A 26,742-nucleotide genomic window follows, 5' to 3' on the forward strand; every position below is an offset into this window, starting at 1 on the left:
CCCTGGTCATGGTGACATTTAGGAGCAGATGGATTTCTGCAGGACCACTCAGTCCAAAGTTGTCCACCAGTTACCTGTACTCTGACTCCTGTCCATCCCTGATACACCCCACTACCCACATGAGGTTGGTAGGGAAACTGAATGGTGTCCAGAGAAGGTCTCACCTGTGGTCCCTGGTGGGCCAGAACCTTCATCACGTGATGTAAGGGCAGCTGGTCTGAAGTCGTTGAGGCTGGATTGGGGTGGCTTTCTTTGGTACCGGAACTAAACAACATGTTTTCCAAAGCCCTGGTACCCTTTCCTTAAACACACTTATGGCGCTTTTCCACTAACTCGCTTTGGCTCGGCTCGGCGCGCTATTGCGTGTTTCCACTAGCACGCAGTACCTGCAACCGGGTAGATTTTCCGTATCACCTCAGCCCTGGTTCCAAGCGGGCCGAAGCGTTACTAAAATGTGACGTCAGCCGACTGTCTTCCACTGATTGGCCGATGAGTGTCGTCACTTTTCAATGCTGTTTTGTCTGGCGGCCAGGAGTCTTCTCTGGCTCTCTTCTCTTGCCTTCTGTGCAACAAAAAGCCACAGGGTGAGCAGCAACACGCGCGCCTCCATGTCCTCCATGCTATCCTCCTCGTATGTTGTTGTTGTTCTGGTCGCGCAGCCGTGTTACGACGACCCCGCCCACGTCGAGGAGGCACGAAGTGATACTCGGTTGTAAATGGAAACACAACCATACCGAGCCGTGCCGAGCTAGTGGAAATGCACCATTAGGTTGAAGATGTGTTATATGATGCTGGGGGGTTGGAGCTTAGCACGAGATGATGGAGTGTGGGATGATTTTTTGACTGAGGAAGTGTCAAGACTGGTGGAGTGTTGAATTGCCCAGGAGGGGGTCCAGTGCTGAACCTGTTGAAGAACAGACCCAGTTTGTTGGCTTTGTCCCAGCTGCCCCCTGTTGCTGGTGATCTGCTTCATTCTCGCCCATGTCTTTGATGTTGTTTTGCTGTAGTTTGTCCTTCAGCTTGTCTGTAAAAATCATTACATCTCCTATTCAGCCCCATCTTCAGTTCATGCTGTATCCTCTTCAACTCGCCAAAACAGACCTTAAGGCCCTCTTCTTTTTTTTTTTCATTGAGAAGGAGCTTCAGGTTTGTTGGTGATCCAGGGTTTGTTTTTGGAGAAACGGCACACTGTCTTGGTTGGGATGGTAGCATCCTCACACAAATTGATCAGTCCGTAATTGAATTGATGTCCTCCCCATGTGACATGCAGCACATCCTAGTCTTTGGTGTCAAAGCAGTCCTGCGGAGACTCACTGGCTTCCTTTTAACTGCAGAAACATACCGAGGTGTTAAAAAGACCCGGTTATGATCAGAGTGGCAAAGTGGAGGTAGGTCTGTGGCTCTATATACATCTTTAACATTTACAAACGGAATGTCCAGTGATTGACTGTCTCTTGTGGTGCAGTCAACAAACTGATGAAAAGTGGGGACAGTACTGTACTGCAGTTATAGCTGCGTGTGTTTAGTCTGTACCTGAGCAACAGTGATGTGTATTGTATTGCATCCTACTGCCTGATGGTGCAACATAAACACCAACAAGTATGGCAGAGGAGAACACTCTGCAAATAATATGACTAAAGGATAAAGGATCAATATCCGGTGTGCACATACATTCTCTAATGGTAAAATGGAGAGAGCGCTAACAGCTGGTTGTGTGTGGACGTAATCACTGCTCTGCTGTGTGCAGTGCTGCTTCCTGCCGCAAAAAGTGAGAAAAGTGTCAAGAGGGCCAAGGGGACACAATAAAAGTCATGCGGATCCATGGTGATACATGTGCAGCTTGAACGGTGAAAATAAGACCAAAAAAAAGACACTAAGAGACATAAAAAACACTTAAAAGAAACTTGATTTTTAAGATGTGATTTTGGAGCTCGGTAATTGAAAGCTTTATATGTGAGGAGAAAACTTTTAAGAGAAGCTAAAACTGGACAAAGGTCTCTTGTTAGTTCTCATTAGAAGTCTGTCTACAGCATTTAGGATCAGATCAAGGATATTCAGAGAATTTTTTTGGACACCCCAATAATTGCTGTTGTCTGACCTTGAAGTAACAAATGCATAGATACGTGTTTCTCCGTCAGTCTGTGACAGGATGTTCCTAATTTTGGCAATATTGCGAAGGTGAAAGAAGGTAGAGACATGTTTTATATGTAAGTCAAAAGACAGATCCCGGTCAAAAATAATGCCAAGGTTCCTCACTGTTGGAAGCTGGAAGCCAAGCTAATGCCATCTAGATAGCTAGAGAGTTTTTTCCTGAGGTGCTCAGGCCCAAAGACCACAACTTCTCTTTCAGGTAGGGATGGCATTCCGTTGTATTGGACAGGTTGTGGTACATCATTTTTCTTAAAGCAATTGTGCTTTCCATGGCTTTTTTCTTTCGTTTTCTTCTATTGGACGAAGAGAGTCAGTCCTACACTGTGGGACTGATGAGTTGGTGAGCTACCAGCTGCTGTACTGACAAAGAAAAAAATCAAACGTGTTTTATTTTTTCTGCCCGTTGATACTGTCAGTCCCAAGGCAGTTTGTAAATGTGTGTTAATAAATAAAAAAAAATGGCCACACCAGCAGCCCTGTGCTCAGTAATCTTTGTGAAAATATGCTTGTCGATCTAGTTATGCTTACATCACTGCCAGTTGGGACTTATAAATACCAACTGACGACTGTTTCCTGATATGAGACTGATTGCTGATTAGATTGTTGAGTGTGAAATGGACTTTATTTTAATGTTATCTTGATGTTTGAACAGTTTACATATGCAGAGTTACTATTATCACTGAGGAGAAGAGTCTCTGTGCTATTATAAATGCCTGCAGTTTGCATGATACATACATTTCTGTGCACATACACTGAAAATAGACTTCTCATTGAAGCAGAATACAACTTGTGTTATATTTGTATTCTAAAAGGCTATTAGTATATGATTAAAATGATGTTTTAAAAAAACATGTCTTTTAACAATGTAATGTATAATGCATGTTGTAATTTGTTGCCCTGTCGAGGAGGGAGAGGGACTGGGTGCCTATGGAGAGTGGGTTCCAGTTGACAAAACTACGGACAAAGTGACAATTAATACCAGAAAGGCCCTGGCAAATGTCCCCATAGCCACGTCTACCTTACCATCAAGTGATACAGCAGCAGCGTTACCTCACGTTGAACAGCCAGTAATTGTGACAGACGACAGTGTTTTTCCTGACACGCTACAACAGGTGAGTAACTATTTGAAACATCTATGCTATGTATGAAATCTATTTAATAGGTTGATTTAACTGAATGATTCTAAGTAGGGATGCACCGATCCGATATTTGGATCGGATATCGGTACCGATATTGAAGAAAATTCGGGATCGGGTATCTGTGACAAAAACTTTTTAAGTTGGGACTACGTCTGATTTTTTTTTTTTTAGTCTTTTTTTTTTTTGTTTTTACCAAGCTAAAGAAGCTATTGTTTTGTTCAGATACTTTTATAATGGATGTTTAATTCCAATTTTTACTAAACTATATAAAGAGCTGATTGCTATTTATTTTAAAAATCTACCAACCGAGCTCGTGAAGCCATTGTTTTTTTTTTTTCTCAATTTCAGCTAAATTATCATATAAAAGTTACACTTGTCATATTTTTATGGTTAAGATTGTTTGACTGGTGCACAATAATTAAATAAATAAGTAATTCACTACATTTATATCTGTTTATTTGTTTTTAAAAAAAATAGGAAAGAAATGTTTAAAGGTGCCATGGCATGAAAATAAATGGAGGCTTTTATATATTTTTATAGGCTTTAATGGTCCGCTAATACTGTATCTGAGTTTTTTTCCCCAAAATTCTGCCTTGGTGCAGAATTACAGCCAGTCCCAAAATGAGTTTTTCTTAGGATCCTCAGAATGAGCTGTTTAGGGTCTGCAGCTTTAAATGCAAATTAGGAGGAGAAAGGCGGGGCAAAGATGCTAGCAACTAAAACTAGCAAAACCTGTTGAAATGAGCTTACTTTGACAATATGACGAACTAGTTAGTGAACAACTCTCCTAACACAGTCAAACATCAAGCAAGTGCTACACAAGACACAGCAAAAAAGGCGTGGGTGAAGGGGAAAGCAGGAGTGAGGATTTTGATATTCTCATCTGATTGCTCTGGTTTGCAAAGATGCACGTAGCGTGAGTCATTTCAATCAGGGGAAAGGCAGATATCGTGCGCGCCATAACACCAACAGCAGGACAGGTATCAAAACAACAAATAAGTACACAACACTCGCGTTACAGTAAATGAGGTGTCCACTCGCATACCTCATGCTATTTACCGTTACATTAGCGACAGTGACTGAGCTATTAGCTGCAGAGCTAACGACACAGACAGACTGAACGTTTTGACTGGAACCATGAATGAATCATTATCCGGATGAAATGCACTGAATTTGCGGATTCATTGTTCTTCAGCTTGAAGTAGGGGGTTTTGGTCTAAAATGAGCGAGCTAACCATTTAATGGGCATGCAAACACCTCCAACAGCCCAGTTGGCAGAGATAAGAGCTTGCTAACATGACACGCATACCTGATGCTATTAGCTGCATAGCTAACTTTACAGACACTTTCTTGTGGTAACAAGCTATGTAACTATACTGTACATACAGGAAAGCAACACAATTATAGAGCGTTAAATTACTTACTTGTTTGAGGTCTGTAGTTAGGCCAAAGAGAGTTGGTACTGATCCAGGGTTAATTTTCAGACGTTCGGCAAGGCCAGCTTAGTATTGGCCCAAGTTCTGGAAACTTTTGTCGGTCAAATGTTTGGCGCACACATACACAAATCTCTTCGGTTCTGTCATCACTTTCCCAGAAAAAACTAAATCTGTCCACTGGCTCTTTAGAGGTTCTGATGCAGGAGCTCTAAACAGATTTTTTACATCCATGTACAGAGCAATGAGCTGACCAAAGAGCTGTGGGCGGGGAAAGGCAGTTTGGGCATAGCCATATATGGGCTCTGGGGGGAAATAACCTCGACGTCATAAGAGGTGGCTTTCCCGATCAGGCCACCTGCATGGTCACATTCGCAAAGGCTGAGAATAATTTCCAGTGCATGGTTTAGGTCTATCGTCATTTTTAGCCACTGGGGGACCGCAGGCAGGCTAGGGGAACTCATATTAATGTTAAACAACCTTAAAAAGTGAAAATTTCATGCCATGGCTCCTTTAAGTCAAGTCTGATGTTGCCTCGCACAAAAGAATGATCCCAGTCTTTTCCACACTTATCGGTATCGAAGGTCAAAAAAGCGGATCGGTGCATCCCTCATTTTAAGCATCTATGTAATTTAAAGTTTAGGGTTCCAAGAGTCTTAAAAGTTCAAGACGGTATGGATAAGACTCACAGTTAACATGTGAATGTTAATTGGTGCAGGTGCATTTGTAATCTAATTGTGCGCACACACTGAACTGCAGGCAAGCCCCGTGCTCGTACACGAGCTATAATTACATCGTTTTAGCCCTTCAAATGAAACAAATCGGTTTTAAAACTATTTGCTTTACATCATTTACATGAGATCGACTATCCCTTTATTTTGACATGCTGAATGAAACACTGCTGTGTTTGTATTTAAAGTGTCAAACTTAGATCATGTTTCAAACTGGTCATTATACATGGCTTACAAATGTTTGGTGCATTTTGACCAACAGCACTCAGAACTTCAATGGTTAAAAAGAGTTCAAGGGGTTAAAAGATCATTTCAGCCCTCGGTCTGTTGCATTTCCTTTCAAATCTAAGTGACAGAGTAGATTATACAGATTAAGTTAGCTGACATGTTTTGCTTGATTCCAATAACTAAACTGAATTAAAAATCTGCCCGTGTTAGGTTTAGGTGTTGTTGTTTTTTTAATTTGTGTATAACTGCTGTAAAAGAAATCAGAGATTACTGTTTGATAGCTCTAAATCACTTCATTGTTATCACACCCACTGCTGCCATAGGTGTTCACTGTGGAGGAAGCAGTACTTTGCAGATCAGATCAGACCAATGTAAAGACCAGAGCTGAAGATCTTATTGCTCTGAATTTCACTGATTTCACTGTTTTTGTTCTCATTCTGGAGTTCACTTTATCACTTCTGCACACACTGTGTGCCCAGTCTTCTTAAAGGGATAGTTCTCCTCTTTTGACATGAAGCTGTATGACATCCCATACTAGCAATATCATTTATAAACATTTTCTTAGCCCCCGCTGCGTCCTGTGAGCCGAGTTCCAGCCTCGTTTTGGCTTTGATGAAGGTAGTCCGGCTAGTTGGCTGGGGCCACAAAAATAAAGCGTTTTGCTTCTCAAAACAATATGCGTTCAAAAGAGTAATACAATGTGGCCCCAGACAACTAGCCGGACTACCTTCATCAACGCCAAAACGAGGTTGGAACTCGTCTCACAGGACGCAGCGGGGGGTAAGTCAATGTTCATAAATGATATTGCTAGTATGGGATGTCATACAGCTTCATGTCAAAAGAGGCGAACTATCCCTTTAATGGTCACAATGGTGTATAAACAAAAGGAAATGCTGGTCAGCTCCATTTACATAAAATATATTAATATTATATTCAAGATTTTTTACGTGTTTTTATTTGTGCCTTAGAGTATAACCCCTGTGAAACAAGAGAAGATTAATACTAGCCCACCCACCTTTTAGCTCCCTGGTTTCTGCGGTTGAAACGAAGTAGGCTTTGAAAATGAGACCCTAAAAGACCCTGGATCACTGTCTTTAAAGTGATACTCCGGAGTAGATTCAACCTGGGGTCATTTGAACCGTGATATCCAGCCAAGTAGCCCACCCGAAGTTTTTTCGATATTGGCTGAACATCAGCTGAGTTACTGAGTTATCCCGAATAGCTTCGTACAAGGGTTAATGGATCCTGGCAGTATCTCCAAAATTACCACACTAAAATCACATGCCATGACACCAAACTTCTACAGTAGTACAAATATGGTCTGTACTCACCAAACGATGCATTTGGAAGTTTGAAAATAGTCCAGGAGTTTATTATTATCAACACAAGCCTGATAGCTTCTCTGCAGCTAAAGCTGCGTCAACGTCACTTCAGGGAGCTGGGAGCTTCAAAGTAAGATGAGGGTTGATCTACTACTGTAGACAACAAAGCAAGGCTGCTCAATATCTCCATTGATAAAATAATTTCACAACTCTACAACATAAAAATTCATAAAAAAAAACATGTAGAATATAGCATATACTTTGTTGTCTACAGTAGTAGATCAACCCTCATCTTACTTTGAAGCTCCCAGCTCCCTGAAGTGACGTCGACGTAGCTTTAGCTGCAGAGAAGCTATCAGGCTTGTGTTGATAATAATAAACTCCTGGACTATTTTCAAACTTCCAAATGCATCGTTTTGTGAGTACAGACCATATTTGTACTACTGTAGAAGTTTGGTGTCATGGCATGTGATTTTAGTGTGGTAATTTTGGAGATACTGCCAGGGTCCATTAACTCTTGTACGAAGCTATTCGGGATAACTCTGTAACTCAGCTGATGTTCAGCCAATATCGAAAAAACTGCGGGTGGGCTACTTGGCTGGATATCACGGTTCAAATGACCCCAGGTTGAATCTACTCCGGAGTATCACTTAAAGTATCCTCAAAATGTGAAAGACAGCGTGTGCATTTATGATTAAAGATTCAGATACAGGCTTACCGATAGGTCCCCGAAAGCACAACTCCCTGTGCAGTTGTACAGTTCACATACCCTATGCAATAAATCTACCTTAAGGCCACATTAGACATTTTTTACAAGCATTGCTTTCTCGGATAATTACAGTAGTTAATTGCTTTTTACTGGGCACAGTGAGACAGAGTGAGCGACCAATTGCTTTTTATTTGCATGTTTTTTTTGTGTCAGTTTCAAAGCTGTACATCATGCTGATTAAATATTTTTACATTGTTTTTACTCAGTTCGTTGAATGTGAATGTGAGCGCTTTTATTAACAGTGTAAAAGAGCTAATGGTAACTGTCTCTCTCTCTCTTTCTACAGCCAGTAGATATAACTCAGGCTGTAACTGAGAGAATCAAAGCTCAGAAGCGCCTTGCCGACAACCCCAATGACATCAGCGCCATTTGCATGCTCAGCCGGGCACAAGAGCAGGTATGATACATGTCATATCGTATTAAAGGGATAGTTTGCCTCTTTTGACATGAAGCTGTATGACATCCCATACTAGCAATATCGTTTATGAACATTGACTTACACCCTACTGCGTACTGTGAGCCGAGACCTTCGTATCACTGTGTGCTGTGTAGACTGTGCAGACCGAGCTGTCCCCTGCTTCCGAGCAGTAAACACCGTGAAACAGGCGCGGCTATCGGCTGGTGGCAGCACACAGTGATACGAAGGGAGAGAAAATAGCGCCAAGCGATTGTGAGGTCTGACTTTTTCCTGGAGAAAGATTTTGTAATGCAAATGTATTACTCTTTTTAACGCATATTGTTTTGAGAAGCAAGACGCTTTATTTTTTAAGCCCCAGCCAAGTAGCTGGACTACTTTCGTCAAAGCCAAAACGAGGCTGGAACTCAGCTCACAGTACGCAGCAGGGGGTAAGAAGATGTTCAGAAATGATGTTGCTGATATGGGATGTCATATAGCTTCATGTCAAAAGAGTCGAACTTTCCCTTTAATGGTTAAATGTTTCAGTGTCAGGTGTTGTCATGCTGGCATTAAAAAAGTAACGCTTGACATGTTCACATGAATTTGTCTTATTAGTGTGCTTAGATTTTAGAAATGCACATCGTACAAACTCAACTTAAGTTTAGATCGACATTGTTTTTCCTATATTTTTAAGATTTATAATTCAAAGTGGCCTTACTTACCAAAATGACGTTAACATCTTTCTGGGAAAAGGCTTAAGATTAGCATCTTACATCCAAATAAAAAGTAAAAATGGGGGACAGAATGTATTTTTTCTGTATTTGAAATCAATCACCTTCCAATGATTCATTGCTTTCCAGAGCACCCTCCTGGTAGACCAGTGGTAGAGGATAATAACCCACACACTAACACATGACTAGAATTTGAGATTCATTATTATACACAGGAAAATACTATATACCATTTTTGATACTGTAAGGAAAAATGACAAATTAAGAGGAACATAAAGGTTTTAATAGGTCGGGTTTCAGACTAGCTTTATCCCCTAGTGGCACTGGTGGACCTGCATGGGATTCACAATGTCTTTAATCGTCAGGCTGGAATGTGGACAACCTAGACAGCTACCTATTTTTTACAAGAAATATTTGATACACGATTTAACTGTCTGATCAATGTGTTTTGATAGGTAGATGCATGGGCCAAATCCAGTTATGTTCCTGGTCTTTTCACTGGTTCAACTGGAGCTCAGGTCCTTAGCTCAGAGGAGCTGTCTACAAGCGGACCTCAAGCATGGCTCAAGAAGGTAAGATCCATGCGCAACACAATTTACAGAAACCACCCAGTGAACATGAACATGTATAGAGCCTCATTTACAAAACAGTCAGGATGCTCATAAACACATAAAAACAGAAAGCAATGATTTGCAAATATTATGTTGAATTGAAATTAGTTTAAATATGTTGTCTTTAGACAGGTCTTGGATATCCTCTCCATCCCATCTTCTATCCATTTAGTCTAGCTTTGAGAGTGCCCACACTGTTGAAGTAGCTCTATTGTCTTAGCTGCAGCTCAGGCCTCACGTTTTATCTTGCAGGACTTTGGTTGTCAAAAAAAATCTATACTAAGATACTAATCGATACTAAAACATTTTTGTCTTATCAGATATGCAATTGCAATGATCATGATATAAACAGAATGGCCGTCAACTCCTCCATACAGCTCCACCCCTCACTACGTTTAGAACTATTACATGAACCACGTGACAGCCCTAGCGGCGACATCAAAGTGTGTCGTAACTCTGTATTTACTCTATAGCTCTAGCCTGTTGCTCTCACTTTGCCTCGTCTCTGAAAAAGAGTTTATTTTTTAAAGGAAAGAAGCAATCAGACTTTTGACTAAACTGTCTCGAATTAAAGATAAGGATAAGTAGAATCTGCAAATCCATCAGCAGAACATTTATTCCTTCCAGCAAGAAACTGTCATGCCACTTATAAGTTAAAGATAATGCATAGAAAGGGACATTGTATATTCCATGTACTGCTCTTGCTGTAAGCAAACATTTGTGGGGATAACTAGTTTGTTGGCCAAACCAGAAACTTTACAAGTGAAACACTCACAAAGCACAGATGAGCTGAAAATTCCATACATCTAATCATGTTGTAAGAGAGGAACTGGCATTCACTGAATTTATATGCCACGGCTGTAGCTTAGGAGGAAGAGAAGTCGTCATTCAGGAGGTCAGTGGTTCAACGGACCACATCTCCTGTAACATGGTATAGACTAAAATGTGCTGTATGGGTGAACATGGCTAATAGCGTAAAAGCACTTTGAGTAGTCAACTAAACTAGGAAAGCGTAAGTATAGTCCATTTACCATTTACCACATTTAATTGTTTAAAAACAGAGTTTAGGTGAGTCTGACTCCCATAGACTACAAGTGACACTCGTGCCAACCAATTAATTAAGGCAAAATAGTAACTCAACATATTATTTATTCCATCTTCTTCATGAATTACAGTTTTATGTATAAATGATAATTACAACATGTTCCCCACCGAGCCACCATTTGATAATGACTATATTCACACTGCAGGTCTTAATTCAGATTTTTTGCTGAGATCCTATTTTGTTTTGCGTGGTTCTTCACGTTATAATTTAAAAAGCGACCGCCATCAGACTCCAGTGTGAACAATCTACGGGCCTAAAGTGACCCACATGGCGTCACACGCAGCACGCGGCGTTTCTGAAAGTAAATACGAACACATGTCAGTGTGTGTGTGTATCAATTCTGAAGCTGCAATCGGAGCCATTATAAGGATTCTAATGAAGTCCAAAAGCTCACTTTCTTTCCGATGACTAGCTCCATTAAGGGTGTCTGCTATGCCTGTTCCGTCCATTGTTTGCATTTGATCTTGCCACGTTCCGCCCCCTCCAGCGCAGAATTGTGACGTCTGTCTCACTTTAATGAATGCGACATGACAGTTCAGACTGAAGTCACTTTGAAAAACATCAGATTTGTATCCGATTTAGGACCACATATGAAAGTGGGCTGTGTCTGATTTCAGAATTTTTTGATTAAAAAAAAAATAAAAAATTGACCACAGCCTGAGTCTGTTGTGGAGTTTTGCAGCTCTTTCAGGGTTACCTCTGGCCTCCTTGCCACCTCTGTAATGTTTCTCTTGACCGGCCTATGAGTTTTGGTGGTCTGCCCTTTCTTGGCAGGTTTGTTGTGGTAACATATCCTTACATTAGTATTGATTTAAACAGTGCTCTGGGGGATATTTATTTAAAGTTTGGTTTTGTAACCCAACCTAATTTTGCCTTTCTTCAGACCTTTGTCCCTAACTTATTTGGGAAGCTCCTTTTTCTTTATTGTGCTGCTTTTTTCACAATGCCCCTTGCTTAATGGTGTTGTAGACTGGATCATATGACAGTTAGGTTGTATACATTGAACTGATCGTGTGACTTCTCAAGGTATAATGAAAGAAACATCATATCTTATTTTACTGCTTCAAAGTATGACTGCACATGCATGCACTGCATTTTAGTTTTTCATGTTATTGAATTCAATTGATACGCATGTATCATATACACATATATGTTATGTGTGTGTGTGTATATAGCATTGACATCCTCTTGATAACGTGTTTAAACAACCGAGTGTGATTGGTTTAAGACGTCTTCAGCTCTGCAAAAATTAAAGGTACACGAGGTCCTTCTGCAAGCAGCAGTAAAAATTTATAATGAAAACATGTAATGATTGTTTAAGAAAAATGTAAAAAATAAAAATTACCGCAACAATATAAGAAAGCATTAGCATTTTACCCAGCTTCAAAACTTTATAGGATATGCCGTGTTGTAATGGTGTATACATTTAGTGTGATCCCTTCTTTCCACTGTATAATTGTGCCAATTTGCATCTTGGTTAGGACCAGTTCCTCAGGGCGGCTCCAGTATCAGGAGGCGTCGGAGAGTTCCTGATGAGAAAGATGGGCTGGAAGACCGGAGAAGGGTTAGGGAGGAACCGCGAGGGTACGGTGGAACCAATCGTCATTGACTTCAAGGTGGACCGAAAAGGTGTGAAACCACTGAATATTCATTTCCATTTTGAGTGTACTTGCATTAACTCACTTGCAGCGGGATCACATATCATTTACTATGGAATCAACCTGGGAACAGCAAATGTTATTTTCTGATTGGCTTACAAGTTGTTCCTGAGAGAGGTAATTACGCTGACAAAAACTCTTAATTTATTCTATATAATGGGGCACCTCTGTGGATGATATCCCTTACTTCCCAGTGTGAGAAATACAAGGTGTGGTGTCTGAGCATGTGAACTGCCTAAAATACATGTGTTTTGCGGTTGTTGCGTGAGATTTAGAGTCCTAATATCAGTGGCTCTGTCAGTCTGTTGACGGGATGGCATTCAGTTATTCACCCTTTGATTACTTTTCCATTATTGTTCCTCACCCTTCACTGAAGTGACTGGCGATATAAAACATTAAGCAGAAGAAAAATGAGCCCGAAACGTAGCGAGTTCTTTGCTAGTGGCACCAGGTTTTTGGTTGTGGATCCAGTGCTTTGAAGGTCAAAACAGAGAGAACTGGTTGGAAAAGTAGGACTCTAGCTCTGAGCCAAAACTGGAACCACTTTGCAAAAACTCAAAAAAATCAAGTCTTTATAACAATGTGTCTGTATTTTGTCATTGAAACTTCACACCAAGCTAAAAACAAAATGACGTTGATGGGAGCAATTGATTTATGGTCAGACGAAGAGCAGAAACGTCAGCTGCAGCACATAGTTTCCTTTCACTGATTCCCGTCGAAAGCTGAGAAAACAATTACTCAGTGTGCAGATGATTATCTTCGGTACAGCCATTGTAGTTTGGCTGTTGTTTGAGTGTAATTATACAATTGTTTATTGTGACAGGCCTACCGTTGAGGAGTAAAATTGGACATTGTTCAAAATAACTGTCAAGAGTGCCTGCAGCACTTCTACATGACTTGGGACTCTGCGGGAAAGGAGTGCCTTATAGGGCTGATTAGTCAGGTTAGCTGTGACTCTTGAGGTTCCAGATGCTAGAACAAGGTGAAAACGGCAAACTTTTTCCTGTCAGAGGTTTTGTTTGTTTGTTTTTAGGCAGTTTTTATACACTGCACCTGTCCTTTTATAATTAGTAACTGTGCAACTTTATTGTTCCACTGGCGCTGGAAAATTCTTTATTAACATTAGGTTATGGTGAAAAGAGCTAATTATCATAGATTTAACTGTCGACTGTATATGCAGAGATGTCTACATAGCAACGCATTTTAAAATGAACACATTTCAAAACCTCTAATTCCAGCAGAGAAACAACAAAATTTGATGTCAGAATACTTCAGAGGCTGCAAATATTGGTTCATGCTATTCTCTCTTCCACTGATACTCTTTAGGAAGATTTTTAACAGTTGATTATGAGAATAATGACAGTAATGCTGATGGCAGTGAATGCTTATGATTATTTTGTGTTTCAGGTCTAGTTGCTGAAGGAGAAAAGCCACAGAAGCAAACGGGAGGACTGGTTGTAACGAAGGACCTAATGGGTAACAAATTCACGACAAGTGCACATTTATTCCATTAGAGGATCATTTTGAGGATTTATGTACTGTAATATACAATGTATCACCATGGTGAGGGGTTGGTAAATCTTAAAAATGCCATAACCTTGAAAATGCATGAAAACTACTTGAATTTGACTTCGAAAGAAAGAGAAAAACCCAGAGTTCAACAATGACATTCAGCAATGACATGAGCGAAGGGCAGCTTCCAACTAGAAATGTGTATTAATTCTACTTGTACAAGTTCTGCCGTCCTCTTAGATTATTTTTTAATTGTAACCTCATGATCTTTTTTTTTTTTTTTTTTTTTTTTTATTACAGGAAAGCATCCTGTTTCTGCTCTGATTGAATTATGTAACAAGAGACGGATAATGCAGCCCGACTTCGTAATGGTTCATCACAGTGGTCCAGATCATCGCAAAAATTTCCTTTTCAAGGTGAGTTATTTTGATATACCCTCAAAGATTATATTATCAAGTATCAAATATTATAGATATCATATAATCAAATCATATGAGTGGTTTAACACGATCCACTCGTTTAAAGGGAAAGTTTTTTTTTTCTTTTGAGACCTGGACCTTATGTCTGGCATAAAATACGTCCATCTACTCACCGATAACAGTTTGGTGAAAGTCGGCGTCCTTCGGAAGATATTTAGATCACTCGAGATCCACGTATATCCCTATAACGGGAGTGAACAGGGCAGAGACAATAGAGCCTCTAAATAACGCATTATCTGTCTTTATTTCACCAATACTTTAAGATGAATGAACGCGTACTATTGCACTGTTAGCTCATAGCTGCCATGTTGTTGTTATTGGGGGCTATCGGGGGGCTTATGGGAGCTTTCTACACACGTCTACTGGGATGACTTTACCGACGTGCGCCGCTACAGCGCAGCTTATTTACTCCGTGCTCTGTGACAGTTGGTTAACTTCACACGGAGTTTGCTACTCCTAGTTTTGTACAACATGGCAGGATATTTATCAGATTTAATCAGATCTCTCCAAGGTCATGATATGAGATGTCAAAGCCACCGGTCTGTAGTCATTCAGCTCCACCGGTTGCCCTAATTTGGCATACTTGTATGAGACAAGAAGTTTTCCACAGCACTACATTTGATTCCACAAATGGAGATGGAGATAAGCAAAGTAAATGAACGTTAGAAAAATATTGTAGAATTTATAGAACCTAAAAATCCATTAAATTACTTGAATTGAAAGAAAGAAAAGGAATTGGAGAAATTCTATTTACTAATAACTAAACCCGAAGGTCACTCAGCCTGTGCATCTCTTTCCACTTTGCTCTAAGTTATGCATGTGCTTCTCATCTTATATGCTAGTTCAAGTGTGTGTCCTATCATGAAACCGAGAGCGAAAGATGACCAGAGCTGGCAGTTTTTAGGTTTTGTGGCTTGAAAACAAGACATCTGAATTATGGTTAAAATATGAAGTGAATATTTTGAATAACCCCATAAACTAAATGAAATTTAAATAAAATAATACTTAATTTATTCCAAAGGGAAATTATATTTTGCAGTAATTTACATTTTATTTATTTATTATTATAGGCTTTCATTATGTGTTGTTATTGCAGCTGGTAGTAATGATCTCCTGCATCTCTCTGTGTTACATCGTAGCGGAGGAAGCCTTATAATGATTACATTGTTTCAACACAGTGTTATGTAGAGCGTGGTCAGTGTTGTTCTTAATGTTCATTAACTTCCAGAGCAGTCCCCAGCACAGAACTAGCCTCTTATTTTTTTTATCAGTTTGTTATCCACATCAGTGCACAGTTTAGCACTAATATTAGAGGTCACAGAGCAAAACAGATACTGGTGAAAGCTAAAGCAGGTCAATTCTACCATTGATGCATTTGATGACAAGATAGATCTGACCCGTCAAAAACTGTCAGCACTTCTACTTACTACAATCACAGTGGAGGTCTACAGCAACACGGAAAAAGCACAGCTTTCACAACACGAGAAGAGCAAGGATTGCCAAAAATGGAAATTCCAAACCCTACAGCTAAGAGCCAATGCTTCTCGGGAACACATCTGTATCTGTTAGACAAGGACATGATGACACCACAGACATGGGCATTAAGGACCACTGGGCGAAGAACTTAGATAGGGACCTCACCCAACCAGAAAAGGACATTTTAGCCAAATGACTCAACTTTGCCATCTCTCCACAATAACTGTCAGTGGTGGATCTCATTATAGCTACTGAATCTGCAAGAAGGAACAACAAAATCTCTGAGACATAAGCAGAACAGCTGCGAATGAAGGTAACAGCAGCCCTCTCTAGTGCTAAAGGTCCTCCAAACCTCACATCACAGGAAAGGAAGGCAGTGATATTCCTCAGCAGAGACCAAAACATCACCATTTTGCCAGCAGACAAGGGAGATGCACCGTGATTCTCACTACAGTCGATGATCACAGAAAAATAACAGCATTGCTGTGTTATAACACTACTTATGATGCGCTGAATAGGGACCCTTCAAACAACATTAAGATAAAAGTCACAGATTACATTCAAGACCTGAGAAAGGATAAAGTTATTGACCACTCTTTTGACTACAAACTATACCCTGGGGAGGCCACACCATGCATCTCTGGACTTTCCAAGATACACAAGGAGAAAGTCCCACTTAGACCTAGTGATGGGTCGATGAGGCGTCATGAAGCGTTTCGACACATTGCCAAACTGTATTGATACTGTGTCGGTACTGTGTTGCTCAATACTGACACCTCCTGGATCTTAAAAATCATTACCGGCAACCCAGAGACAAACTCAACTGACATACTGGTTTAATGACCTAGTATAGGCTATACAATAATATAATTTAAGGTATTGTATTTTATATCGTACTATTTCATATCTTAATTAAAGTTTAAATATCTTTGATATCTTTAAGGTCATAACATGTAAAAATCAAAATGATGGTGTTGTGAAAGCGAGGATGCTTATGTACTTGTCCTTGACGCAGGAGGGGGATTTTTTTTAAATACTTTTTTATTCAAGAAAATGAGTAAAAATAACATGAATTAATTATCAATAAAGCGACCATGAGGACGTTTTAAAATGTCTCTATAGGCCTACCTGTGTATGTTCCTGGTGTAGTCCTATTTGTGGCCTCATTTTCGTGCCTGGCTCTGTAATGCCTCAGCATTGAAGAGGTGCTTTTATTAATTTAGGACAGTTCTGTCAAACAAATGCGACGTTTAACCTGCCGAAAATAAAATCATTTAAACTGAGTCACTTTGAAATGGATTTGAATTCTGATAGATCAAGTGGGAACTGGAAGGAACAGGATGAAACAAAAAGGAAATAAAAACAAATACCTTATTTGCCGATATAAGATCAAAATGGTCCCACAGGGCGGAAACTTTTCTTTTTCTTTCTGGCTCCATTCGGGCTTGTAGATAAGATGTCCGTTTGAAATGATTGCTTTGGCAGAGGTGCATCCCGTTGACAGATTCGCTTCCTTTTAAACACAGTTTGGCGCGCCGCGTGACAGGCAATACTTCAGCTGTATCAGTCACGTTACTTTCTTGAAGCGATGCGCGCACCGACACGGGGTTTTGCTCATTGAGCTCACCACATGCGCCGACGCATCGGTGTTGCCGGAGCCATCACTACTCAGACCCATTCTCAGCAGCATCAACTTGGTCACCTATGATATTGCCAAACAAGTTGCCCCATTTTAGCACCTCTGGTAGGAAACACTGCAGCAACTACAGAACTCCACAGACTTTGTGAAGAAGATCCAACATCTGTCTCCAGCCGTCTCCAAGTGAAACCAATGTGTCCTTTGATGCAACCTCACTTTTTAATTGTATACCGATTTCAGCAGCGGGGGACACTTGTCAGGAAATTTTAGTCTGATTTTCCTAATGTCGGACAGTCAGAGGAGCTGTATGCATCTTTAAATTTGCATGGAATAAATCTGATTTTTGGTTTTCTCTGGTGGAGCAGTCGACAAACTGCTGACAGGATGGAAGTGAAGCTGAGAAGTCAGAAATCACCGTGGATACGTTAAGTTTTTGCGTTTATAGCCTGCCAACAACTGAGCTGATGACATCACAGACTGTGTCAGCAGGGGCACCATACATATGTACACAGCTACTGAAATAAGACGGGGGAACTCTCTCGGTAGATAATATAGACATAAACTCACAGCTAGCAGTTTAATGTCCCAGGTACAGATCCTCTACTTCACAGGGATATTTCCAGGATCACACAATCTGTTGTAAGCAACAGGCTTCCCATGGGTCATGGAATTTCTGGAATATCATGGAATTTCATAAAAGTTTTTCCAGTCATGGAAAGTCATGGAATTTGACCATTTTGCATGCACAGTCATGGAATATCATGGAATTTTCTTAACAGTTGTGTAGAAGCAAAACTTGAGTGTATTTTGTTGCTTACTTTTTTGTTTGGTGTATAACATTGTTTCTTACTGGTTATAACTACAACGCTTCACCAGAGATGGTTTGGTTTTGCGCTGTAATGTGCAACATTCTAGAATGCAATATCTTCGAGCCCACTGAAGTCTGGCGGTGGTGGTTCGGCGTCAGTTGGCAAACATGCCTGGCAAATGCAGCTTCCAAGAAAGTTGGCTCGAAAATGACGATTTCAGAGGCTGGCTATCGCGAATTGATGACCACAGAGCTAAATGTGGCGTTTGTAAAACGGTCATATTTCTGTCAAATATGGGAGAACACGCGTTGCGGAGCCATGCGACTAGCAAAAAACATGCTTCACGGTTGCGGGCGGTGAGATCGTCGACCTTGACTGACATTTACACTTAAGTTCTGCATATCCGTGGTTGTGTAAACCTTCATATAGACAAAGAACAGCTCTAGGGGTGAAGATAATCTTGTTTTCACACTTTTAAAATCTTTTGAACATCATTTCTTTTTACGGAAGTGGTCCTGAAAATTTTGTTTTTTGGGTCTGGAAAGTCATGGAAAATCATGGAATTTTATATCTGACTTAGTGGGAACCCTGAAGCAAGCAATGCAATACCTCTACTTTTGCTTTTGCTGCTGCTCCCGTTTTTTCTGTTGGCTCGTTTCATGTTGAAGCCGGTAGAGAAGTGTTGAGTCTTACACTGTTTATGCTCCTGTAGCCATGTCTCAGTGAAACACAAAATACTGCATTCTCCATATTCTTTTGGAATATCAATATTCTTTCCAATAGTCTTTTGGAAAGCTCAATTGGCTGCTCCCATTTGTAAACGAGTCTTGCGTTCTCATTGTAACTCATCATAACAAATGTTGAAAAGTGTCAAAAATATAAGAAGAATCCACTCAAGCAGCACAGCTTCCAAACTAGTGCAGACAGAAAAATCTTTAAAAAAAATCACAGATTTGTGGACAAAATAGCTCAGTATGAATCACTTAAGTACAAAAATATACACAGTGCCATCTGCAACTTTCTGCCAACAAATCAAATCTTCAGCAATTAAAGTCTGCATAACAAAAAACACATTGTTCTACCATGTTCGAGTTTGGGCTTTTGAATCGCACAAAACACAAGTGTGGCAAAGAATTTAAGCTACTAGTCACATCTCATCCATATCTTAGATTTTGGTCTTGTTGTAGAGTGTGGTGAACGCAATATCAATAAAATATATTTTAGAAGGGACATTGTATCTTGGCTCCAAAGTGCTCGCAGACTGAATATACCATATTGAGTCTGAGTGGTTCTCAGACTCAATATGTCAATAAAAGTTGAGAAACAGTTTTGCACTTTGCTTCACTGTTTCTGATCTTCACGGAAGCTTTGACAATGCTTGATCAATGGTTCACTGGTTGGCAGCAAGTACAACCGGGTGTTTTACATTATCCCCTGGGTGGTTTCTTCTGTTTGTCATGTTTCCAAAATATTTTAAGTGTAACATCGATGAAGCCAGAATGCTTCATATGCTAGAAGCTAGCTTTTTCTACAGAGGGTGCCAGTCAGATTTTTCCCTTTGCCATCTTGTGCCTTTGTTATTTGCATATTGTATGCTATTTCAGGTTTTCCAGTTGTTCTGTTTAATTTTTCCAAATTCTGCCTTTTATGGAAACTTAATTGATTTTCCATTCTTGCCTCATCCTGTCTATCCAAGCTGTCATTGGGCAAGTAGCACAGTACAATGTGTGCAGGTTGCCGGTCCATTGCAGGGCCAACCCAGAGACAACCACGCACACTCGTACTTGTTCCTACAATAAACGTTCATGTCGGTGGACTTTTGGAGGTAGCCATCTGGAGAGAACCCACACGTGCGAAACATGCGAACTCCACACAGAAAGCCTCCGGCCGAGATCCATCCCCTCGATATTATTCTGTGGAACTGTAACTGGATAATGTAGTGCTAACATTGCAGCCTTTCATGTGTGTGTCCGGGGTTCGAATCCTGACCCTCGCATGAAAGGTACCACCTCCAGTAGGGGTCTTTAGGCAAGACCCCCTTATGCTACCTGCCAAACTAGGATATGGACTGTAAGTCGCTTTTGATAAAAGTGTCTGCCAAATGCATAAACATTTAACAATAAGAAAATGTAATTTATAGTTGTGAATAGATTAAGAGTCCCTGACTGCATTGATGCATCTGAGATTGGATTTTTCCCTCACCCCTAAAGTATAGTGACACTAAACAATAATTTCATTACTTATTCATCTGAGTGAATTCACCGGCTAAATCCAATTAAGGGTTGCAGGGGGTTGGAACCTATTTCAGCTGCCACCGGATAGTAGGTGGGAAACACTGGATGGGGCGTCAATCCATCACAGGGCCACACAGAGGCGAACGAAACAAACAGATATTTACGCTAACTCTAAAAGTCAATTTAGACCATCACCAATTAACCTAACATGCTGTTTTTGGATGGTGGGAATAAGCCGGAGTATCCAAGCATGTACGGAGAGAACATGGAAACTCCACACAGAAAGGCCCCGGTTGGGATTTGAACTAAGAATCCTGTTGCTAACCACCACACCAGCATGTAGCCCATCACTTCCTCATGTACTCATAACTTGAACTGGACTTCTTTTTGGATCTTGACGACGTTTTACCTCTCATCCTAAAGGCTTCTTCAGTTCTGGATTAGATGGCGGGGAGTATCAGCGTATAAGCAGAGAGGGACGTTACATGTGTCACTGAACCCCCTGACCAGTGTGCATGTTGTTAGTCATTATCATTATTATGATTACCATGACCTGCATGACTGAGAATCTTCATCAACACTTATTCGTGGAATATTTATTTATTCATTTTTATTGCATATGCATTTCCACAGAGATCTGAGATTCAGGGTCGCTTTACCAGAGTATGTCTGCTAAAGTTTGTTGCTCTACCTGTTTTGTGCGTGCTGAAGTCTCAGCACTGCAATACTAAGCCTAAAATCAAACCAAGAAGTGTGCTTTAGCTGTATCAACTTAAAACCTTTCCCTGTTAAAAATGTGTATGGGATTTTAGGCGCTTTTTTAAAATCTACCTTAGAGCATAACATTTTATTTGCTGCAAATCACAGAAATATATCACAACTGCTGCTGCCTCTGTGGTTCGCTGTAGAGGCAGCTATAGCACACGGACCAGAGCAAGCTACAAACCAGGAAGTCTGATTCAACTATATTTACTCAATATCTTTTCCATCCGGTTTTAGGTGTATTTATTTGTGTCTTAAAGCATAACTGGTGTGAATTATAATGAATAACGGGGCTGTATGTTGGTGTAGTGGTTAGCACCACCGCCTCACAGCAAGAGGTTTCCTGGTTAAGATCCCAGCTAGGAATGAGTGTGAGTGTGCATGGTTGTGTGTCTCATTTGTCTCTTGTGTGGCCCTGTGATGGACTAGTGACCTATCTAGGCTATTACCCCACCTCTTATACAGGGTTTATCTTAAGTAGACCCCTCAAAACCTTTGCCTTCCACAGATATTTATGTTAGATCATTACCCCTTAATAATTAAATGATACAGAATATATTTAGTTAGTTAAGCAGAGAAGTGTGTAAGACCACAACTCTGCATCCTGGTCTGAGCCCTGGGTTGTCATGTTTTAGGGTGACAAATAAATTTGTCCATATTTCTAGAAATGTGAGCCGCTCCTTCCAAAGTGGGATGGATGCCGTCTCTCCTCATCAGACCAGGTTTTCTCCAGAAAGATGGCCAATTATCTCTGTAGCCCACGTTGTTTGCTGGACACCATCTAGACAACCAGCGATTATAGGACGACATGCGGCTAAACATGTCATCACTGGTCAGATTTGGCAGGGGTCCAAAGAAAACTACAGAGTCCGACATTGTTTTGGCAAAATTACACACCGATGCAACATTCAATTTAGTGACCTCCGATTGGCGTAACCGGGTGTCATTAACGCCGACGTGAATAACTATTTTACTGTATTTACGTTTATCCTTAGCCAGCAGTTTTAAATAGGATCCTATGTCGCCCGCTCTGGCCCCTGGAATGCATTTGACTATGGCCGCTGGTGTCTCTAATGCCACGTTTCTGACTATAGAGCTGCCAGTTACCAGGGTTTTGTCCTCAGCGGGTGTGTCGCTGAGTGGGGAAAATCTATTTGAAGCGTGGACAGGTCGATGGTGAACAACGGGCTTGACTTTAGAGCTATGCCTCTTCCTGACAGTCACCCAGCCACGATGTAATCCCGGCTGCTCGGGTTCTGCTTGGGGGCGGCTAATGAAGCTAGCTACGCTAGGTGGCTCCACACTGGCTAAAGGGACCTGGCTCGCTATCGGTTGATTTTCAACAGTGCAGAGCTGAGCTTCCAATTCAGATAACCTCCCCTCCAAAACTACAAAAAGACTACATTTGTTACATGACCTGAAGTTCTTTTGCCTACCGATGTTGAACGCACTTATTGTAAGTCGCTTTGGATAAAAGCGTCTGCAAAATGACCGTAATGTAATGTAATGTAATGTTATCGCTAAAGGAGGCAGAGGAGTAACTAAACATCTGACACACGGAGCAGGTGAAAGCAGGAGAGAGGGAGAGAACTGGTAGCCATGCTAAGCTAGAGAGCTAGATACCCCGCCAAAAAGTGAGAATAAAGATTAAAGATCTGTAGGAGTGTGTTAGAACAGAACGGTACGCTATAAAGTTAACTATGCAAAATTGTGTAAGTTATAGGTAGAAATAAAAGTGGTTATCAGTAGTCCAAGAGGAGCAAGAAATTCCACAGTACACAAGCAAGGTAACAGGAAGTGATGCAATATGTCTTAAGGCTGAGTTATACTTCTTTTAACTGCCCTTGCGCTTGCTTGTTAATGGCTCGAGACGTTTATGCTTCATTTAGCTTTGTCGGCGGTTGCGTGTGCTGCGTGGCGATTCACCGCCAGGACAGTAGGTGGAATAGCGGGTTTTTTCAATGATAAGCCTACTACAATGAAAGGAAATTCACCGCCAGCCAGGACCTCTTCAGCAAGTCTCTCTTCGACTGGATTCATGCTTCTTCTTCTTCTTCTTGTAAATAGCCGGTATTTTGTCAGATTTTCAACACCTTGGGGGTCTAAACGACTACTTTCTCGCCTGAAAATGTTTCAAATGTTGCTAAAGTTATATATTTACAGAGTTTATAGCTTAAGGGAAATCAGCTTTTCAGGCCGGCTGATTTCGGCTCGGACAGGAGTGAAGTGCACTGTGTGTAAACGCTCTGCATGCTGTCTGATCGATGAGTATGCCGTTTTCAAGTAGTAGGCGGTTTCGAACACAGCCAGTGGCTTGCGCTTGTGTCTTGCGTGAAGTTTAGAAAATTGAGGTGACACACGCAAGCACGCAAGGGGGGGGCTTGCAACCGCGCAAGGGCTTGCGTTGCGTCTTGCGTTGCGTCTTGCGTCACCGACTATAAATCAGGCTTTACCGCAAAGCAAAGCAAAGCATCACCTGTCACTGTTACTATTTTCTGAAACAAACAGTGGTTTGCTTGCCACTGATTAGCTGTGACTCACATTTCCCAAAACAACAACTACAAGACAGCAAAAATGAGTTGGTACGAAAAAGATGCAGAATTGAGAGCCAGAATAGAACTAATGGGACGAAGGGGTTTCTCAACGTTGTCTAATACAACCTCTGGCTGATTTAGCTGTTCAGAGGCAGGATATGCTAGGAAGCCACAGTGCACATGGTGCACACAGTTTTTCCATTGAACATACTGGTATTGAACACATTCATATGCTCTGTTGTTTCAGGTGACAGTAAATGGTGTGGACTACCAGCCCCAGACAGCTAGTCCCAATAAGAAACATGCCAAGGCCATGGCAGCCACAGTTGCCCTGCAGGCTCTTGGAGAGGTAGTACCTGCTCAATCCTTTCTTCTATTCTAAAGTAAAAAGCTATAACATCAAGAGGGTGTACAGGATTTTTTAATTATAATTATACAGAAAACATTCTTTGTATTCAATTTTATATATGTATGTATGTATGTGTATGTACACACACACATGTGTATATATATATATATATATATATACATATATATATACATACACACATACATACATGCATATATTCTCTAACCCGCAGTAGTTGATTGTGAACTGACAGTCTGTATTTATTTGTTTGTTTACATACAGCTTCCCTGTTACCTAACTCACACAGTTTCATCTGCTACAATTTTACCTACCTGTAAAACTACATAGCCAATGTGATATTCAGTACTAAGTTGAAAAATTGAGTTAAAGCTACACAGCCTACTGTAAAGTAATAACATTAGAACTGCCTTGATTTGCAGCAATGCGTGCAACTTTCAGTTAAAGAAACACAAACATGTTGATATTGAAATTTGTTTATTTGTTTCCATGATTCAATGTGAATTTAGGCTACTGAATGTTAAATAGATGCTCAGGTAAAACCATAATTTGACACTGGGCATCAAATAGCAAAAATATATCATGCCAAGGATCTAACTTGGCTGATTTGTCACTGATGGTGATGGCGAACGTTATACAGTCGTTACCCTCCTAATCATTATCATTTTCTCCAAAGTTATGTGAATACTGTATCTGTGGTGGTAAGTTTCCATTTGTTCATCAACTCATGCTGAAACAATTTTATGCTGTACCATACGTCATCTGTGGATCAACATGTCTCTTCGTTGTCTGCAAATCAAAGAGGAAATCCTAAGGCCATTCCCTCATTACTGCTATATATAAAGCTCCTCTTGTTAATTTTATTTGTGATTACTGGACGTTTTAGTGCAGGGATCCCCAATCACCAAGTTGTTAAAGAGAAAAAGATCAATTTAATTAAGCCTATGGTGGTTTTTCCATAACGGCATCAAATTCAGCTTTATTTGCTGTAGTGGCTTGAATGCAGCGTATGCTAGTATAACAAACTTTACTGGAACATGCACTGTGATTGTGTCACTGTCTCCCACAGTCACTCTTTCAGTGATGGTGTGGTCAGTCACAATGTTTTAATTCTTATGAATAAAATAATGTTGTGCTTCCATTAACAATGACATACACATATATTTCCACAGCTGAAAAATAGCCTAGCTTGAGTAACACGTTTATGCCCCCCCACCCTAACACAGGCTATATCATAAGGTTGAGGACAGCTATTTGGACATTTTTAGTGCCCACCAATATGATATGTTTATGAATTTTAGTGCAAAATAATTTTGTGACTTGGATCAAAATGACAGAGCGCAGTTCCAATGTGTTTTGACATCTAGTGAAGTTTTGAAAAAAGCTTGATTACTTCTTCTGTAAGATAGTCCTTTGCCCTTCTCTAGGCAAGGCAAGTTTATTTGTATAGCACAATTCAACTACAAGGCGATTCAAAGTGCTTTACAGATACATTAAAACAGTAGATTGCATTAGATAGTACATTAAAACTTCTCTAGAGGGACACCTCATGTTGGTGCATTACAAAATTGTCAAAAAAAAAGAGTTCACCCCATATTCAGTAGCATTTGACGCTGTAAATGGGACAGCTGATTACTCCACCACAGTTCTGTAAGTGGGAGAATGAAAAGGAAAAGCAGGACAGCTGACTAGAAAGTAAATGTTAGTAAGAGAGAGGAAAATTGAGGCATTCTGTTACATCTACTGAAATGAAAAATAACTGCCTATGTACATACAATATCCTATTACAGCCTTATTCCCAAATAGATTAAATTAATCTTTTACCTCAGAATTCTACACACAATACCCCATAATGACAAAGTGAAACAAGTTTGTTTGAAACTTTTGCAAATTTGTTACAAACAAAAAATAATTTACATAAGTATTCACAGCGTTTGCCATGACCCTTCAAAATTGAGCTCAGGTGCATCCTGTGATCGTGCTTTAGAAGTTTCTACAACCTGATTGGAGTCCGCCTATGGTAAAGTACACACTTTTCTTTAAAAGGTCCCATAGTTGACAGCGCATGTCAGAGCACAAACCAAGAAATGAAGTCCAACGAATTGTCTATAGATCTCAGAGAGAGGATTGTATCGAGGCACAGATCTGGAGAAGGCTACAGAACAATTGCTGCAGTATTGAAGATCCCAATGAGCACAGTGGCCTCCATCATCTGTGAATGGAAGATGTTTGGAACCACCAGGATTCCCGCCCGTCCACTCTGAGCGATCGGGGTAGAAGGACCTTAGTCAGGGAGGTGACCAAAAACCCATTGGTCACTCTGACAGAACTCCATCATTGCTCTATTGAGAGAAGAGAACCTTCCAGAAGGACGCCCATTTCTGCAGCACTCCACCAATTAGGCCTGTATGGTAGTGTGGCCAGACAGAAGCCACTCCTCAATAAAAGGCACATGACATCCCGTCTGGAGTTTGCCAAAAGGTACCTGAAAGACTCTCAGACCATGAGAAATAAAATTCTTTGGTTTGATGAAACAAAGATTGAACTCTTTGGCCTGAATGCCTGGCTAATACCATCCCTACAGTTAAGCATGGTGGCGGCAGCATCATGCTGTGGGGATGTTTTTTATCAGCAGGAACTGGAAGACTAGTCAGG

At 40.6% G+C, this 26,742-nt stretch overlaps 1 protein-coding gene across 2 annotated transcripts in view; it reads left to right on the forward strand.

Moving 5' to 3' along the window:
* The window catches only part of sonb (SON DNA and RNA binding protein b), a 57,693-nt gene that overhangs the window by 25,077 nt on the left and 5,874 nt on the right, over window positions 1-26,742 (forward strand). The window contains exons 13-19 of one of the 2 annotated variants that reach the window (XM_075477446.1): window positions 3,057-3,263; window positions 8,060-8,170; window positions 9,357-9,473; window positions 12,099-12,246; window positions 13,683-13,751; window positions 14,088-14,203; window positions 23,968-24,069. In XM_075477446.1, the coding sequence (XP_075333561.1) occupies window positions 3,057-3,263; window positions 8,060-8,170; window positions 9,357-9,473; window positions 12,099-12,246; window positions 13,683-13,751; window positions 14,088-14,203; window positions 23,968-24,069 (870 nt within the window). The remainder of the gene's footprint in view (window positions 1-3,056; window positions 3,264-8,059; window positions 8,171-9,356; window positions 9,474-12,098; window positions 12,247-13,682; window positions 13,752-14,087; window positions 14,204-23,967; window positions 24,070-26,742) is intronic. The other variant, XM_075477447.1, reaches the window with a different exon arrangement.

This window comes from Odontesthes bonariensis, chromosome 11 (genome assembly GCF_027942865.1).
Source record: "Odontesthes bonariensis isolate fOdoBon6 chromosome 11, fOdoBon6.hap1, whole genome shotgun sequence".
Lineage (NCBI taxonomy): Eukaryota > Metazoa > Chordata > Actinopteri > Atheriniformes > Atherinopsidae > Odontesthes > Odontesthes bonariensis.